Source organism: Balaenoptera borealis (genome assembly GCF_965194805.1).
Source record: "Balaenoptera borealis genome assembly, chromosome: X".
NCBI lineage: Eukaryota > Metazoa > Chordata > Mammalia > Artiodactyla > Balaenopteridae > Balaenoptera > Balaenoptera borealis.
In genome coordinates, this window is record NC_138881.1 from 97,784,561 (window position 1) to 97,800,265 (window position 15,705).

Here is a 15,705-nt window from a genome sequence, read left to right on the forward strand (position 1 = left end):
TAAGAACAACCAATCACAAATAGCCAACCAGGTTTTAAGCTATAGCAGATGAAATAATTTCCTTTTTTTGATTCTTTCTATAAATCTTTTCCCTAGCTCCTGTTGGTGGAGTTCCCCTAACCACTTCAGGTTCAGCGTTGCCAGATTTGAATGGATAAATGCTCAGAAAACTCTTAAAATGTTTAATATACATCAGTTTATCTTTTAACACCTCATACTCCCTAACCTATCATATTCCTCCATGACTGTCCACTCTTCATTAAACCTAGCATAAAATACTCAGGTCTAACTGTGTATTTAGGTCTTTATTTCCTTATGAAAGCTCCTGTGTCGTGTAAAACTTATATTAAATAAATTGGTATGCTTTATTTCTGTTTATTTGTCTTTGTCAGTTTAATTTTCAGACCCAGCCAGGGATCCTAAGAAGGTCACGGAAAACCTTTTTCTGCCCTACATAACTTTATTTTCTTCAATATATAATTTCTATATATTTATTTGTGACAAGAGTCTTTCTTTTTCTAACCCTACTTTGAACATTCAAGCATAGGAAATATTCATGTGGAAAATTAGGTATATTTTGTAAAAATCCTCAAGAATAAATAAAATTGTTAAGTACTAATTAATAGGAAAATAATATTTATTGTATTTATTTATATGCTAGGCACTGCACCATATATTTTACGTATATTTTCTAATGTGAAAGATGGTTTACTTGCAAAGGAGTTATATCATGTACAATAAAAATTTTAAATTTTAAACAAATAAATTTTAAAACTAGATATGCAAAAAACATTCCATCTGCAAATTAACTACAGAAATCTGCATTACTGCATACTAGTAGAAAAAACTTTGTGGTTTTACTGCATACCAGGAGAAAAACAATGCCATCAAAGACATTAATTAATGTATTATCAAAGACATTAATTTAAAATAATTCTATTGAGTTGGAAAATGGTGAGTTAAAAAATAAAGGAGCTTATTTACAAATGGTCAAAAGGCACAGGAGATGGTCAACATCACTCATCATCAGGGGAATGCAAATCAAAACTACAGTGAGATATCACCTCACACTCAGTAGGATGCTGCTATCAAAAACGAGCAAAAAATAACAAGTGTTGGTGAGGTTTTGGAGAAATTGGAACCCTTATACACTGTTGGCAGGATTGTAAAATGGTGCATCTGCTATGGAAAGCTGTACAGAGTTTCCCCAAAAAATTAAAAATAAAACTACCATATGATCCAGCAATCCTACTTTTAGGTATATATCTAAAAGAATTAAAAGCAGAGTCTCAAAGAAATATTTGTACACCCATCCATCGCAGCACTTTTCATAAGAGCTAAGAGGTGGAAGCAACCCAAATGTCCATCAACAGATAAATGGATAAACAAAATACATCCATGGTATATACATAAAATGGCTTATCATTCTGTCTTAAAAAGGAAGGAAATCCTGTCACATGCTGCAACGTGGATGACCCTTGAAGACATTACCTAAGAGAAATAAGCCACTCACACAAAGACAAGTACTGTATGATTCCACTTATGTGAGGTACCTAAAGTAGTCAAATTCATAGAGACAGAAAGTAGAAAGGTGATAACCAGGGACTGGGGAGAAAGGGAAAAGGGGAGTTGTTTGATGGGCATAGTGTTTCGGATTTGCAGGATGAAAAAAATAACAATGTGAATACATTTAACACTATTGAGCTATGTACTGAAAAATGCTTCAGATGGTAAATTTTATGTTAAATATTTTTACTATAATAATAATAATTAATTAAACAGTTTACATTTCTAAATCAATGTTTTTATAATCTGTTTTATTAAACAGAATGAAATATAGAATAATCTCTAAAATCTTATTTTTGCTCTTCCATGTAAAGTATATGCCAGTAAATCAACTATACTTCAATTAAGAAAAAAAAAAGGATATGCCATTATGTCAATCTTTAAACAATTATCCTAGCTAAGATAAAAAAGCATTGCATATTTAAATTGATGAATATATATCCTCCTAAAAACATGGAAACAAAATAATGTTGTCCTTTTAGGAAGAAAACTAGTTGAAAGTGATAAAGTTCTGGTGATCTGATAGGAAGATAGTTGTGATTTTCAATTTGGATATTGTATAAAGTCTATGTAATAAAGGTGAAGATTAATTCAAATCCAAATAGTTTCTAATGTATATCAGAAAGATCACGGACTACCCATCATAATCTTCTCACCACTTCTCAGATAAGTGGTGTTCATGTAAGAAAGTGACACTTAAGGAACGGAGAACATAATGTATTAGTCTCCATCATTCTGTAGACAATTAAATGAACATAAAAGGACTCCCAGTAATGTGATAGATCAAATGTTAATATCCATAACCTTTAGAGAGCTCCTAAAGTCAAGAAAATATAAATATCCCAGTCGAAAAACAGGTATGGTACATAAACATACTTTGCAAAAGGAGAAGTAGCAAATAGCCAATAGACATGAAATAACAAGTCAGCCTCAAGAGCAATAAAAAAATAAAAGAATTTTTATGCAAATATGGTCTTAGCTTTGTCATGTTGACAGAAATTTGTTGTAAAGTTCATACTTTTTTTTTAAAGATTTTTTTTGATGTGGACCATTTTTAAAGTCTTTATTGAATTTGTTACAATATTGCTTCTGTTTTATGTCTTGGTTTTTTGGCTTCAAGGCATGTGGGATCCCAGCTCCCCGACCAAGGATCAAACCTGCACCCCTGCATTGGAAGGCAAAGTCTTAACAACTGGACCACCAGGGAAGTCCTGTAAAATTCATACTTTTAAGTATATTTTGGTGAAAATATTCTGAAGGACATTAAAATTATTGGATATCCTTCAATCTAGTTGTCCTAGTTGGGGGGATTTATTTTAATGAAATAGAGACGTGCACAAAAATTTTGTATGCCTCTGTTTATCAAAGTATTATGCCTTGTGCAGCATAAAATTGGAATGAACTGGGGCTTCCCTGGTGGCGCAGTGGTTGAGAGTCTGCCTGCGAATGCAGGGGACACGGGTTCGAGCTCTGGTCTGGGAAGATCCCACATGCCGCGGAGCAACTGGGCCCGTGAGCCACAATTACTGAGCCTGTGCGTCTGGAGCCTGTGCTCCGCAACAAGAGAGGCCGCGATAGTGAGAGGCCTGTGCACCGCGATGAGGAGTGGCCCCCGCTCGCCGCAACTAGAGAAAGCCCTCGCACAGAAACGAAGACCCAACACAGCCAAAAATAAATATAAAAATAAATTAAAAAAAAAAAAGATTTATAAAAAAATTGGAATGAAGCTAAGTGACCAACCAAAGGGGAATGGTTAAATAAATTCTGATACACATATGCAGTGAAATACTATACAGCTTTAAAAGAATATTTAATGGCTTAAGAAATTATCAAGGTGTTTAGATTTAGAAACTAGATAAACTGTATTATATTTTATGCTACTTTGCTACCTATTTTATTTTATTTTTTAATTAATTTATTTTTATTTATTTATTTATGGCTGCATTGGGTCTTCATTGCTGCACGCGGGCTTCTCATTGCGGTGGCTCCTCTTGTTGCAGAGCACGGGCTCTAGGCACGCAGGCTTCAGTAGTTGTGGCGCATGAGCTTAGTTGCTCGTGGCATGTGGGATCTTCCTGGACCAGGGCTCGAACCCATGTCCCTTGCATTGGCAGGCGGATTCCCAATGACTGTGCCACCAGGGAAGTCCCTAAAATACTACCTATTTTAAAACAAAAATATATGCATCAAAAACCCCAAGAATATTAAATGTCAACAAGTGTCTAAAAAAGTAGATACCACTAGGTGGTAGAAGGGATGGTTTTTAAAATTATGTGTAATACACTTTTCTCATATAAATATATATTACTTATTACTTTTATCATTTTTTAAATGTACATGATGGGGGAAGAACAAATTGGGAATTTGGGAGTAACACATACACACTTCTATATATAAAGTAGATAAACAACAAGGACCAACTGTATAGCACAGGGAACTGTACTCAATATTTTGTAATAACCTATTGGGAAAAAGAAATATACATATATGAATCACTTTGCTGTACACCTAAAACTAACACAACATGGTAATTCAACTATACTTCAATAAAAAATAAATTTAAAAAAACTTAGAAATAAAATGTATGTGATAATGTTCCTTTACAAAATCAGAAAAACTGAGTTATTTTTAGATGCACATTTGCCCTATGAAGTCGTCCCTACCAAAGCCTTTCTTCACCTTAAAAAACAGAATATGTTGAGACATAATTCACATACCATAAAATTCACCCACTTAAAGTGCATGTTATATTGATTATTGAAAGTGTGGTATTGAAATTTCCAACTATTATTGTCAAATTGTCTATTTCTCAATTCAATTCTGTCAGTTTTTGTTTCATGTATTTGGGGGCCCTGTTGCTAGGTGCATATGTGTTTGTAATTGTTTCTCTACACCTTCATACCCTAAGAGAGAGCTGTTATTCCATCCTCTGTGATTCTACAGCACATTGTTCATTGGTGTGTTATATCACTTTTCACAATTCACTGTCATTTTTATAATTTTTGTACTTGTCTCTCTCCCTACTGTGTCTCCACTATCTGCATGGTAGAATTTAGTAAAGTACAAGAGAGATAATAAGTAGTCAATAAATGTTTAATGAATAAATGAATGAACTAATCCCCTTGTTTTGTATTTAGCCTCAAAGATATTCTTGTTGTGCTTAGCATTTTGAGTTAAAGGTAGTGATACTCAGCATTCTCAAATGCAACTCCAAAAAGTGCAACTGACACTTGAAAATGTCAAATTGAATTTGGCTAAAATTCCCCCCCTCAAATTTCTTTATACATTTCAGTATATGTTATATGCAATTCAATTGTGTGGGAAAAAATTAGTATAACTGTAAATGTTGAGTTCTATTCTTTTGTAACTTCTACTTGTATATATTTACATAAATTATTTCATTTCTCTTGTTTTTCAGAGTTTAAATTCCCCCACCACTAATGCCCCCAGTGAAATGTCAGAAGTTAGAAACTGGAATAGAAAAAAAAACCTATAAGAGTAATAAATGTTGGGGGCTTCCCTGGTGGCGCAGTGGTTGAGAATCTGCCTGCCAATGCAGGGGACACGGGTTCGAGCCCTGGTCTGGGAAGATCCCACAAGCCGCGGAGCAGCTGGGCCCGTGAGCCACAATTACTGAGCCTGCGCGTCTGGAGCCTCTGCTCCCCAACGGGAGAGGCCGCGATAGTGAGAGGCCCGTGCACCGCGATGAAGAGTGGCCCCCGCTTGCCGCAACTGGAGAAAGCCCTCGCACAGAAACGAAGACCCAACACAGCCATAAATAAATAAATAAATAAATAAATAAAAATTAAAAAAAAAAAGAGTAATAAATGTTTGCCCCATTTATTTCTATTCTATTTCCTATCTATCATTAGCCAGTCTTGTAACCTAGAATTGCAACATAGCAGGAAATAACAAATGATTTACTTTCTAGGAAAACACTCATTGTGCAATTTTGAAAACTGTGAACATGAACTTTGATAAAAGTTCAAAGAGTTTACTGTAAAAATTGTATTATTTTCTTTAAAAGTTAAGTAATCCTCTCCTTCTACGATTGTACACTCATATACCTAAATATTTGAAAACCTGCTAGGCTACCTAATATGTAGCAAAAAAGAGTAGTTATGAGAAAACGTTTTTTTAAAAATCTAACTGTATAATTAGTAATTGTTAGAAATATTAGCCTTTAAATGAAAGTCTCCTCAGAACCCTGCTGTTTGAAACCTATCTATGATGCTGAGCAAGGCCCTGTGGGGCTCCTGGGCACAGAGGCATTTTTGTCCCCCATCTCTTGTAGGCAAGACTCCAACCTCCATGACCTTCCCTGAGTTCCAAAGGGCAGATTCGAACAGTTGCTAATCAAGGGAGGAGCAGCCACGAAACCACCTGAGGCAAGATTAAAGGGACCAGAGAAGCTCATCAAGATTAAGAGACTACCTGAGACCCTGCACACACCCTAATCTTGTCAGCAACCCTACCGTTTTGAAACCCTTGCAGAAGAAAGAAGAATGCAAGACTGTTACTGCTTTGATCCTTATAGCATACCCCTTATAGCCCTGACTATAAGACCTCTCCCTATTCTCCAGGGAGCGGGGCACAGTTCTTGAGGCACTAGCCTACTGTGTCCCCCCTTTGCCTAGCAAAGAAATAAAGCCCCTCTTTCTTTCTCCTCCATAACTCCGTCTCTGTATTTCTGTTTGGCATTGGGACACAGAGAGCCAAGATTTTAGCAACATGTACAAAACATAATTTGTACAAGATTATAACCTGTATTTTTTCTTGCAGAAAATTCAGCAACTAAGTTCAAAGAAATCATTCCAACAAAGCAAGATGTTTGTGAAACCGAGCAGGACCCTGTGGAGCCCTCCCTGGTACAAATCCTTTCCATGTCCCCCATTTCTTGTTTGTAAGAAATAGGCTTCATTCAGCCTCCTTGACCTTCCCTGAGTTCCAAGGGCAGATTCAAACAGTTGCTAATCAGGGAAGGAAGGGGGATGCAGAAACAAAGGAGGAGAAATCAAGAAACAATAGTGCAGCCTTAGGGTACAGTCCTGGTTCCTCCTAAGGAGTATGCATAACAATATCTTTGAGTTCTTCTGCGGGAACTAAGGCCCCCATACAGGTGGAGGATGGCAATTGCAGGATGAGGGTAAGACTCCTGGAGCACCACCCTGTTACCTCACCACCAACCAATGAGATGAAAGTCACACACCCTGAAGCCCTCACTGCAGATTTTGACTATAAAAACTTCTCCCCGAAAACCATCAGGGAGTTCGGATTTTTTGAGCACAGTTCACACGTTCTCCTTGCTTGGCCCTGCAATAAACCTTTCTCTGCTCGAAACTCTGTCGTTTCAGTTTGTTTGGCCTCACTGTACCTCAGGCACACAAACTTATGTTCGGTAACATTTGAATTGTGTTCTATTAAAGCACATGATTTAAAAATCAATTAATGTAGGACTTCCCTGGCAGTCCAGTGGTTAAGACTCTGCGCTTCCACTACAGGGGGTGCAGGTTCAATCCCTGGTCGGGAAGCTAAGATTCCACATGTTGCATGGTGTGGCCAAAAATAGATAAATAAAATAAAAATCAATTAATGTAATCCACCACATCAAACAGGCTACAGAAGAAAAATCACATGATCATATCAGTAGATGATAAGCAAAAACCTCTCATAAAATGGTTTTTAAAAATATGGGTAAAATTACCCTAAGAGAGTATTAACTACTAGGGCTGTAGTGATAATCACAAAATTAAGGATGTGTCCCTGAGGTTAAGTAGCAACAACATTAGGCAGGCATTTAAAACTATGCATGTAAAGATTTTTTTTAGTTACATAAGCAAACCCTTATCAATCTTGGGGGAAAGCAAGGAATAACATTATGTGTGTGTGTGTGTGTGTGTGTCTGTGTGTGTGTTAGGGAACTGTTGACCGCCTGCCTTGGCCAGGCATGATGACAACTGCTTGACGGAGTTGTCTCACAACAGGAGGTCCCGATAAAGAATGTGGTGCTGCTGCCGAAAACTAACCAAAAACTACCCAGAGAATTCAGGAGGGACCAAAAGGAGGAGGGAGATGATATGTCCTGCCAACCTCCCAGAACCCCTCGTGCTGGAATCCATCTTGGCTGAGAGATGCACGTGCCACCAGAAAGGACCCTGAGTTAGACCAAATATGGGCCAAGCAAGATAACTGGCCAGAGACAATCCGGAAATTAACTCCATTACCATAAAACCTGAGAATGCAAGCCACGTAGCAGAGCAGTTCTCCTGGGCTCCCTTACCCTGAACTGCTCTCCGCCATGTATGTATATATGGTCTTTTACTATGTAAGTTTTACCTACACAAAAATCTTTTATGTGAAAGTATAGCTAGAAGGAAATATACAAAATGTTTAGAGTTATCTTTGAATATTTAGTTATTTTTCTTTTCTTTCCAACTTATTTTTTCTGTTTTCCAAATTACATATATGAATGAAATCGATAACTTAAACGTACAATTTTAAAAGTTGTTTTTTTTTTGTTTTTTGTTTTTAAAGGAAGAAACAGGAGGGACTTCCCTGGTGGCACAGTGGTTAAGAATCTGCCTGCCAGTGCAGGGGACATGGGTTTGAGCCCTGGTCCAGGAAGATCCCACATGCTGTGGAGCAACTAAGCCCCGTGAGCCACAACTACTGAAGCCTGTGTGCCTAGAGCCCGTGTTCCACAACAAGAGAAGCCACCACAAGGAGAAGCCTGCGCACCGCAACGAAGAGTAACCCCCGCTCGCAGCAACTAGAGAAAGCCCGCGTGCTGCAACGAAGACCCAACGCAGCCAAAAATAAATAAAATAAAATAAATTAATTTTAAAAAATAATATATTAAAAAAAAAAAAGACTCCACGCTCCCAATGCAGGGGGCCCAGGTTTGATCCCTGGTCAGAGAACTAGATCCTGCATGCCGCAACTAAGAGCCTGCATGCCCCAACTGAAAAAAAAAAAAAGATCCCACATGCTGCAACTAAAGATCCTGCATGCTGCAACGAAGATCCTGCATGCAGCAACTAAGACCTGGAGCAGCCAAAGAAATTAAATAACTTTTTTTTTTTAAAAAAAGGAAGCAATAGGAGCTTGCTTTAAATATTGCTGGGACATATATTTGGTTACTCAAGGATCAACTAATTACCAACCAAACAATAAATTATGTTCATGTTAAAAAAGATATAACCTAGAATTGGAATGACTGTATTCCTAAAAGTACCTGCTAAGAACAGTATAACAGAGTTCTTTCCCTAAAGAATTTAACCTTTAAATCAAGGTAATTTGTTATCGTACTCTGCCAGGAAAATCTGACTAAGAAAGGATAGCTAAGTGTATGTAAATTAATACCTAATTTCTTACTGAAATATAATGCTTAATCTCCAGGTACATAAAATCTTCTATGCTACTATCACCTCTCTAGATGGGAATGATTACCTATTTGTTCCTTTCTTATCATGCCTACTTACTACTTTAAAAACCCAAGAGACTGATATTGGTCTCTAGATTGTATGATTGAAATAATTGGGCAGAGGAGTCACCACTGTTTGTTTTCCTTATACTCTAACCTCAGATTTAGAATGAACGTCAGAGGTCACTGATTCTAACCCACTGAAGTAGTCAATAATCTAGCTTCTGCTTCAATATTTCCAGTGTCCATACCTCAATTCAAGGCAACTTATCCTGTTGTTGTAGTTTTGTCCCATTATTGTGGTTTAATTATTAGAATATCTCTGTACAGTGCAGAAATCGGTTTTCCTGTAAATTTCATCCACTTGGGTTAGTGCTGCCCTCTAGTACTAGACAGAATAATAAATTCCTCCCTCTTCCATAGGATTATTTCAAAACAATTATGCTCCTCTGAGATTTCTGCTCTATAGGCTAAACATCCGCAATTTCTTCAATATTGCTTCACATGACATGATTTAAATCTCCTCACAAATCTAGTTGATTTTCCCTGGTTTCAATCTAGTTCATCAGTTCATATATGGTGGCCAATACTAAAGGAAAACTTTCCCTTATAATGGATATTTATTTCCCTTATGAAACTGAGTTCCCCTGTCAAGTCTATGATTAACCTCTCTATCCAAAGCTCTATTCCCTTTCTTGTCCCGCACCTGTTCCTCTCAAGATTGAGGAGTATCAAAGAAAAGGGGAGATTGAAACTGAGCAGGACCTTACGGAGCCCTCCCAGGTACAAAATCCTTTCTGTATCCCCCCTTTCTTTCTGTTTTTTTTTTTTTTGGCTGCACTGTGTGGCTTGTGGGATTTTAGTTCCCCAATCGGGGATTGAACCCGGGCCAGGGAATTCCCCCACCTTTCTTGTTTGCAGGGAAAAAGCTTCAGCCTCTTAGACCTTCCCTGAGTTCCAAAGGGCAGATTCAGTTACTAACTAGGGAAGTGACGGAGTGAAGAAAAGCAGTCAAGAAACAACAGTACAGCAAAAGAGCAAGTCCTGGTTCCTCCTCAAGGGCTATACTTAACAATCTGGTAAAAAGCTCTGAGTTCTTCTACAGGAACTAAGGCCCCCGCCCAGGTGGAAAATGGTAACTTCAGGCTGAGCACAAGCATGTGGACCCCAGACTGGTTGGAGCCAGAAGGCTGATGATTGAGATTCCTGGAACACCACCCTGTTACCTCACCACCAACCAATCAGAAGAAAGTCACACTCTCTGCAGCCCTCCCCCCAGATTTGCCTTTAAAAACTCTTCCCTGGGAGTTTGCATCTTTAGAGCATGAGCTGCCTGTACTCTTGTTTGGCCCTTGCAATAAACATTTCTCTGCTCCAAACTCCAACCTTTTTGTTTGTTTGGCCTCACTGTGCATTGGGCACATGAACCTGGGTTTGACAACACTTATACTGGATATTTCTATTGATGTCAGTAGGAACAGGGTTCTTAATTGGATGTGACAAACTCTGGTTGCCTCAAGCATAGAAGGAATTTATTGAACATCAGTTGGGTAGTTCAAGGACTAGCCAGGGACTCTAAAGAACTAGGCTCAAGAAAAAGGGCAGGAATCAACGTTGGACAAAGAATGTTGCCTGCCATTTCAGTAAACAAAGGATGTTGCAGCCATAAAGCCATCAGCAGCCGCAGCGGGCCCCCCAGTGGCACACCCTGAGGGGAATTCAGGATGGAGAAAAACAGGATACTAGCCCTAGATAGTTGAGATGTATATCAAAGGAATAATTTCAACGAGCCCAGACTCTTGCGTCTTCCCATATATAGAAAATCATCAACTTGAGATGTCTGTTTTTTGTGATTAGCAGTAATCTTTTTTTTAAAGTATAGATGTATGTCCAAAATGCTTAAACCTCAGATATTGTCTTCTTGTTTTGTTTTGTTTTTTTGGCTGTGCCGCACAGCTTGCGGGATCTTAGTTCCCTGACCAAGGTTTGAACCCACACCCTCAGCAGTGAAAGCGCAGAATCCTAACCACTGGAATGCCAGGGAATTCCCAGCAGTAATCTTTTGATGTCCAACTACATGTGTGTTTTTCAGCAAAAACTCCTATATATCCTGGCTCCTCCCTTATCTCTTTTGAACAGTCCCTTAGAACTATATGAGAGGCTGCCTTCCCTGAATAAAACATAATTCTCAACATTTAGGTTGTGCGTTTTTTTTCAGTCAACACGAGAGGCTAGAAAATCAGAATTGCAACTAAAATCACACCTCAAAATTAATCTGATGAGACCACCATTGCCATACACTGATACTGAAATTTGCACCACTGCCGTTGCTGCCCCTAGAAACTGGCTATTGTGGCCATAATGAATTCTACACTCTCTTTGTTGTACTAATGCCAGATTCCATGTAGGCCAAGTCTACGTCATTTTTTTGCTCTAGTTGCTTGAGAATTTTCTTCGGCTGTAATGGGAGACAGGATCTGCCTCCCAATAAGAATCTAAAGGTAGGATTTCCCCCAAAATAGGAAGGAGCTTCATTTGCTGGATAGGTGACTTATGTTTTAAAAGCCTCATTTTAGCTTCTGTGTGGAGATTAGACACAATAAACCAGGTCAGAGTAAGAAGATAAGTTAGGAAGCTATTTCAATAATCCAGGCAAGAACTGATGATGGCTTGAATCAAGATGGTAATAGTAGAGGTGGTGAGAAGTGGTGATGAAATTCTGGATATATTTTGAAGGTAGAGCTCACAGGATTTGCAGATGGACTGGATATAGGGTGTGATAGAAGGAAAATAGTCAAAAATGACTTCAAAACTTTTGTGCTGAGCAAATAGAAGAATGGAGATGCCATTTATTGAAATGGGGCAGAACATGGGAGGAGCAGGTTTTGTAAGGTAATGTTACCAAACGTAAGTTTGTGTTCCGGCCAAACAAACCAAAACATCAGAGTTTGGAGCAGAGAAAGGCTTATCCCAGGGTCAAGCAAGGAGAATGGGTGGCTTATGCTCAAAAACCACGAACTCCCAGGTGGTTTTCAGGGAAAAGTTTTTATAGGCAAAATTTAGGGTGAGGGCTGCAGGATGTGTGAGCTTCTTCTGATTGGTTGATGAAGCAGTAACAAGGCAGTGTTCCAGGAATCTTGTGCTCAGCCCCAAGTTACCATCCTCCACCTGGGTGGGGGCCTTAGTTCCTGCAGAAGAAGGCAAAGCTATTGTTATGGATATCCCTTGAGGAAGAACCAGGACCCTCCTTTAACTGCTGCACTATTGTTTCTTTATTGTTCCTCCTTTGTTCCTGCATTCCCTTACTTCCCTGATGAGCAACTGTTTGAATCTGCCCTTTGATATTCAAGAAGGTCTAGGAGGCTGAAGCCTTTTTCCTGCAATAAACAGGGACAGAGAAAAGCTTTTGTGCCCAGGAAGGCCCCACAGGGTCCTGCTTGGTTTCAGTAAGATAAGAATTTGGTCTTGGGGGAGAGGGTGGGAGAGAGACGGACTGGGAGTTTGGGATTAGCAGATGAAAACTATTATATATAGAATGGATAAACAACAAGGTCCTACTCTATAGCACAGGGAACTATATTCAATATCCTGAAATAAACCATAATGGAAAAGAATATGAACAAGAATGTAGGGCTTCCCTGGTGGTACAGTGGTTAAGAATCCACCTGCCAATTCAGGGGACATGGGTTCGAGCCCTAGTCTAGGAAGGTCCCACATGCTACGGAGCAACTAAGCCCGTGTGCCACAACTACTGAGCCCATGTGCCACAACTACTGAAGCCCATGCGCCTAGAGCCCGTGCTCTGCAACAAGAGAAGCCACCGAAATGAGAAGCCCGCGCATCGCAACGAAGAGTAGGCCCCACTCTCCGCAACTAGAGAAAGCCCATGAGCAGCAATGAAGACCCAACGCAGCCAAAAATAAATAAATAAATAAATAAATAAAAGTGACAGCCATAAAAAAAGAATGAAATATTAAAAAGAAAAAGAAAAAGAATGTATATATATGTATAACTGAGTCACTTTGCTGTACAGCAGTACAACATTGAGTCATTGCTGTACAGCAGTACAAATACAACATTGTAAATCAACTATACTTCAATAAAAAATTTTTAAAAAAGGAATTTGGTCTTGAAAAATTAAATTTCTGATGACCATTGTATATTTGAGTAGAGATGTCAAGTAGATAGTCAGTTATACAAACTTTCAGTGGAGAGGTCTGAGCTAGAGATTCAAATTTGGAAGACATTAGTTGTATAGCTACTTTTGAAAACCATGAAACTGGATGAAATCACTGAGGCAGTGTATGTAAATAGAGAAATTGTCTAAGGACTGGGCTCTGGCTCCACCATTCGAAGCAGTTGTTCTCAGAGTATGGTCCCTAGACCAGCAACATCAGCAACACATGGGAACTTGTTAGAAATGCACATTTTCCTACCCTATTCCTGACCTACTGAATCAGAAACTCTGGGGGTGAAGCCCAGCAAGCTGTATTTTAATAAGTCTTCCAAGTGACTCTGATATATGCTAAAGTTTGAACACCAGTGGTTTACAGGTCAGGGAGATGAGGAGGGACCAGAAAAGAAAACTGAAATGGAGCAGTCAGTAAGGTAGGAGGAAACCCAGGAAAGCGTGGTGTCCTAGCAGTCAAGTGAAGAAAGCGTTTCAAGTAGTAAAAAGCAATCAAATGCATTAAATACTGCTGGTATATCAAATAAATTAACCAGTTCCAATCTTTTTGGAGGATAAACTATACTTCATACTGCTGACCTCCACTGGATTCTTCTAATAAATCTTCCTTTTTGTTTAACCTAGCTGAAATAGGCTTCTATTATTTCCAACCAAAAGATCCTTGACTAAAAATACCCAATTGTCCTACAATTGATTTGGAGAAACAACATTCAGAACTGTACATTTATCCTTATGTAGGAGGGGACCTAGTTTGAACCTAAGCTTATTTGACTGAAATCAGAGAAAAAGTTACACAAGGCCAGACTTATTAAATGACATTCTTATTTTTAAAAATTAATTAATTAATTAATTTTTTAAACATCTTTATTGGAGTATAATTGCTTTACAATGGTGTGTTAGTTTCTGCTTTTTAAATGACATTCTTATTTGTCAGATGACAGAAGCAATTTTTATGCAAAGTAATTTTATGAGAGGTCTCTCTCACGTTGTCACCTGGCCCAATTTCTGCTAGACTCAATTCTGAAACATAGAGAGAGTGGGGAGGGCAAATTTAAAAACAAAAACAAAACAAAACACCACCAGCACTGCCAACAACAACAAAAAAAACTGGAAAAAAAATGTTCCAGTAAAAGTCTTTAATACATTGGGGTTCTAGAAGTATCACTTTGGTATCCCTCTAATAGATGTGACCCAGAAGAAGAGACAGAAGTTCTACACTTTAGCATGTGGTTTTTAACTTCTTAAGGTTTCCAAATTCCTCATTTGTAGCAGGAGATGATGGAGACTGAGACATCAAGAAAAGGACTCCAGAGGAAGAGAAAAAGAAAGAAATAGCAGATTATGTATGGCACCTAACTGGATTGTTTGTGGTTACATTATGAAAGACCCCCCCCCCCAGGAAATATTAAGGGAAACATTCTTCAGGGAGATGGATATATTTCAAGAATATACAGAAAGAGAAACTATTGAAATTTGAGTTATCGCTATTAATGTAAGTCTTACTAATACCCACAGGCTGAAGGTGAGGCCTAAGAAAGCTTGTGTAATACACAGGAAGTTTTTCATTCGTTAAGATTTTACCTTTATTATACATTTATTTCTTCTCGTATTCAAGACTCATTTTTCCAATTGCACTCTTAATTCCATTCTTTCTGTCTCCTCTAGCATAGGAAATGTGTCCATTGATTATTTCCTATTCTTTTTCCTTTATTTTTAATGCCTCTCTTTTCCCTACCTCCCTTCCCATAACCTAAAACATGTTGAACTAAATCTTTTCCATTAACAAGAAGCACTCTATTTCACCTTGTGGAAGTAGCTGTTAAAATCATGAGTTTGAGTGTAGCTCCAGTATTTACTAGCTATGTGTCCTTGGGCAAATTTTGTAATGCCTCTGTGCCTTCATTTCCTTACCTGTAAAAAAAAATAATATTAGTTCTTACTCTATGGGATTGTTAACGCAAGTTCATGTGCCCGATACACAGCGAGTACAAACAAATTGAAACGTCAGAATTTAGAGCAGAGAAAGGTTTATTGCAAGGCCCTGCAAGGAGAAGCGGCGGATCATGCCCTAAAAAGCCCCGAGCTCCCCGAAGGGGTTTCAGCAAAGCACTTTTAAAAGCCAGGTGAGGGAGGGTGGGGTTGCCAGGTATGTGATCAGCTTGTGCACAGTTCTCTGATTGGCTGATGGTGAGGCAGCAGGGTGGTGTCACAGGGGTTAACATTATCAGTCCTTAGGCTCCAGGAGGCCTGGGGCTATGTGCTCATGGTCATCAAGTAGTTAACATCTTCCATTTGTTGCGGGGGGTGGCGTGGGTTTACATCTGCAAAACAACTCAGGAAATGTGCATCAAATACTATTATCTAGGTACTTCAGAGAGGAGCTAAAGCAGAGGATATGGGGGAAGGCCTGTCCTGGGAAGGTCCTCATGGGGTCCTGCTCGGTTACAGGGTTATCATGAAGATTAAATGAGTGACTAATAAAGCTCTTAGAACAGTGCCTGGCAGATAGTAAATGCTATATTTGCTA

General features: G+C 38.6%; 2 protein-coding genes and 1 long non-coding RNA gene across 4 annotated transcripts in view; 2 read left to right on the plus strand and 1 right to left on the minus strand.

Moving 5' to 3' along the window:
• LOC309620733 (uncharacterized protein) overlaps nucleotides 1-14,407 on the plus strand; it is a gene marked incomplete at its 5' end in the record, with an annotated part of 65,314 nt that extends 50,907 nt beyond the window's left edge. Inside the window, one exon of one of the 2 annotated variants that reach the window (XM_082377601.1) lies at nucleotides 4,985-14,407. In XM_082377601.1, coding sequence (XP_082233727.1) covers nucleotides 4,985-4,991 — 7 coding nt within the window. In that variant the 3' untranslated portion in view covers nucleotides 4,992-14,407. Of the gene's footprint in view, nucleotides 1-2,686; nucleotides 3,245-4,984 lie in introns of those variants that run through there. The other variant, XM_082377599.1, reaches the window with a different exon arrangement.
• Nucleotides 1-15,705, plus strand: part of LUZP4 (leucine zipper protein 4) — a 389,928-nt gene that overhangs the window by 355,032 nt on the left and 19,191 nt on the right. The window lies entirely within an intron of this gene.
• Nucleotides 1-15,705, minus strand: part of LOC309620815 — a 333,501-nt gene that overhangs the window by 305,657 nt on the left and 12,139 nt on the right. The gene's annotated exons all lie outside the window — the stretch shown is intronic.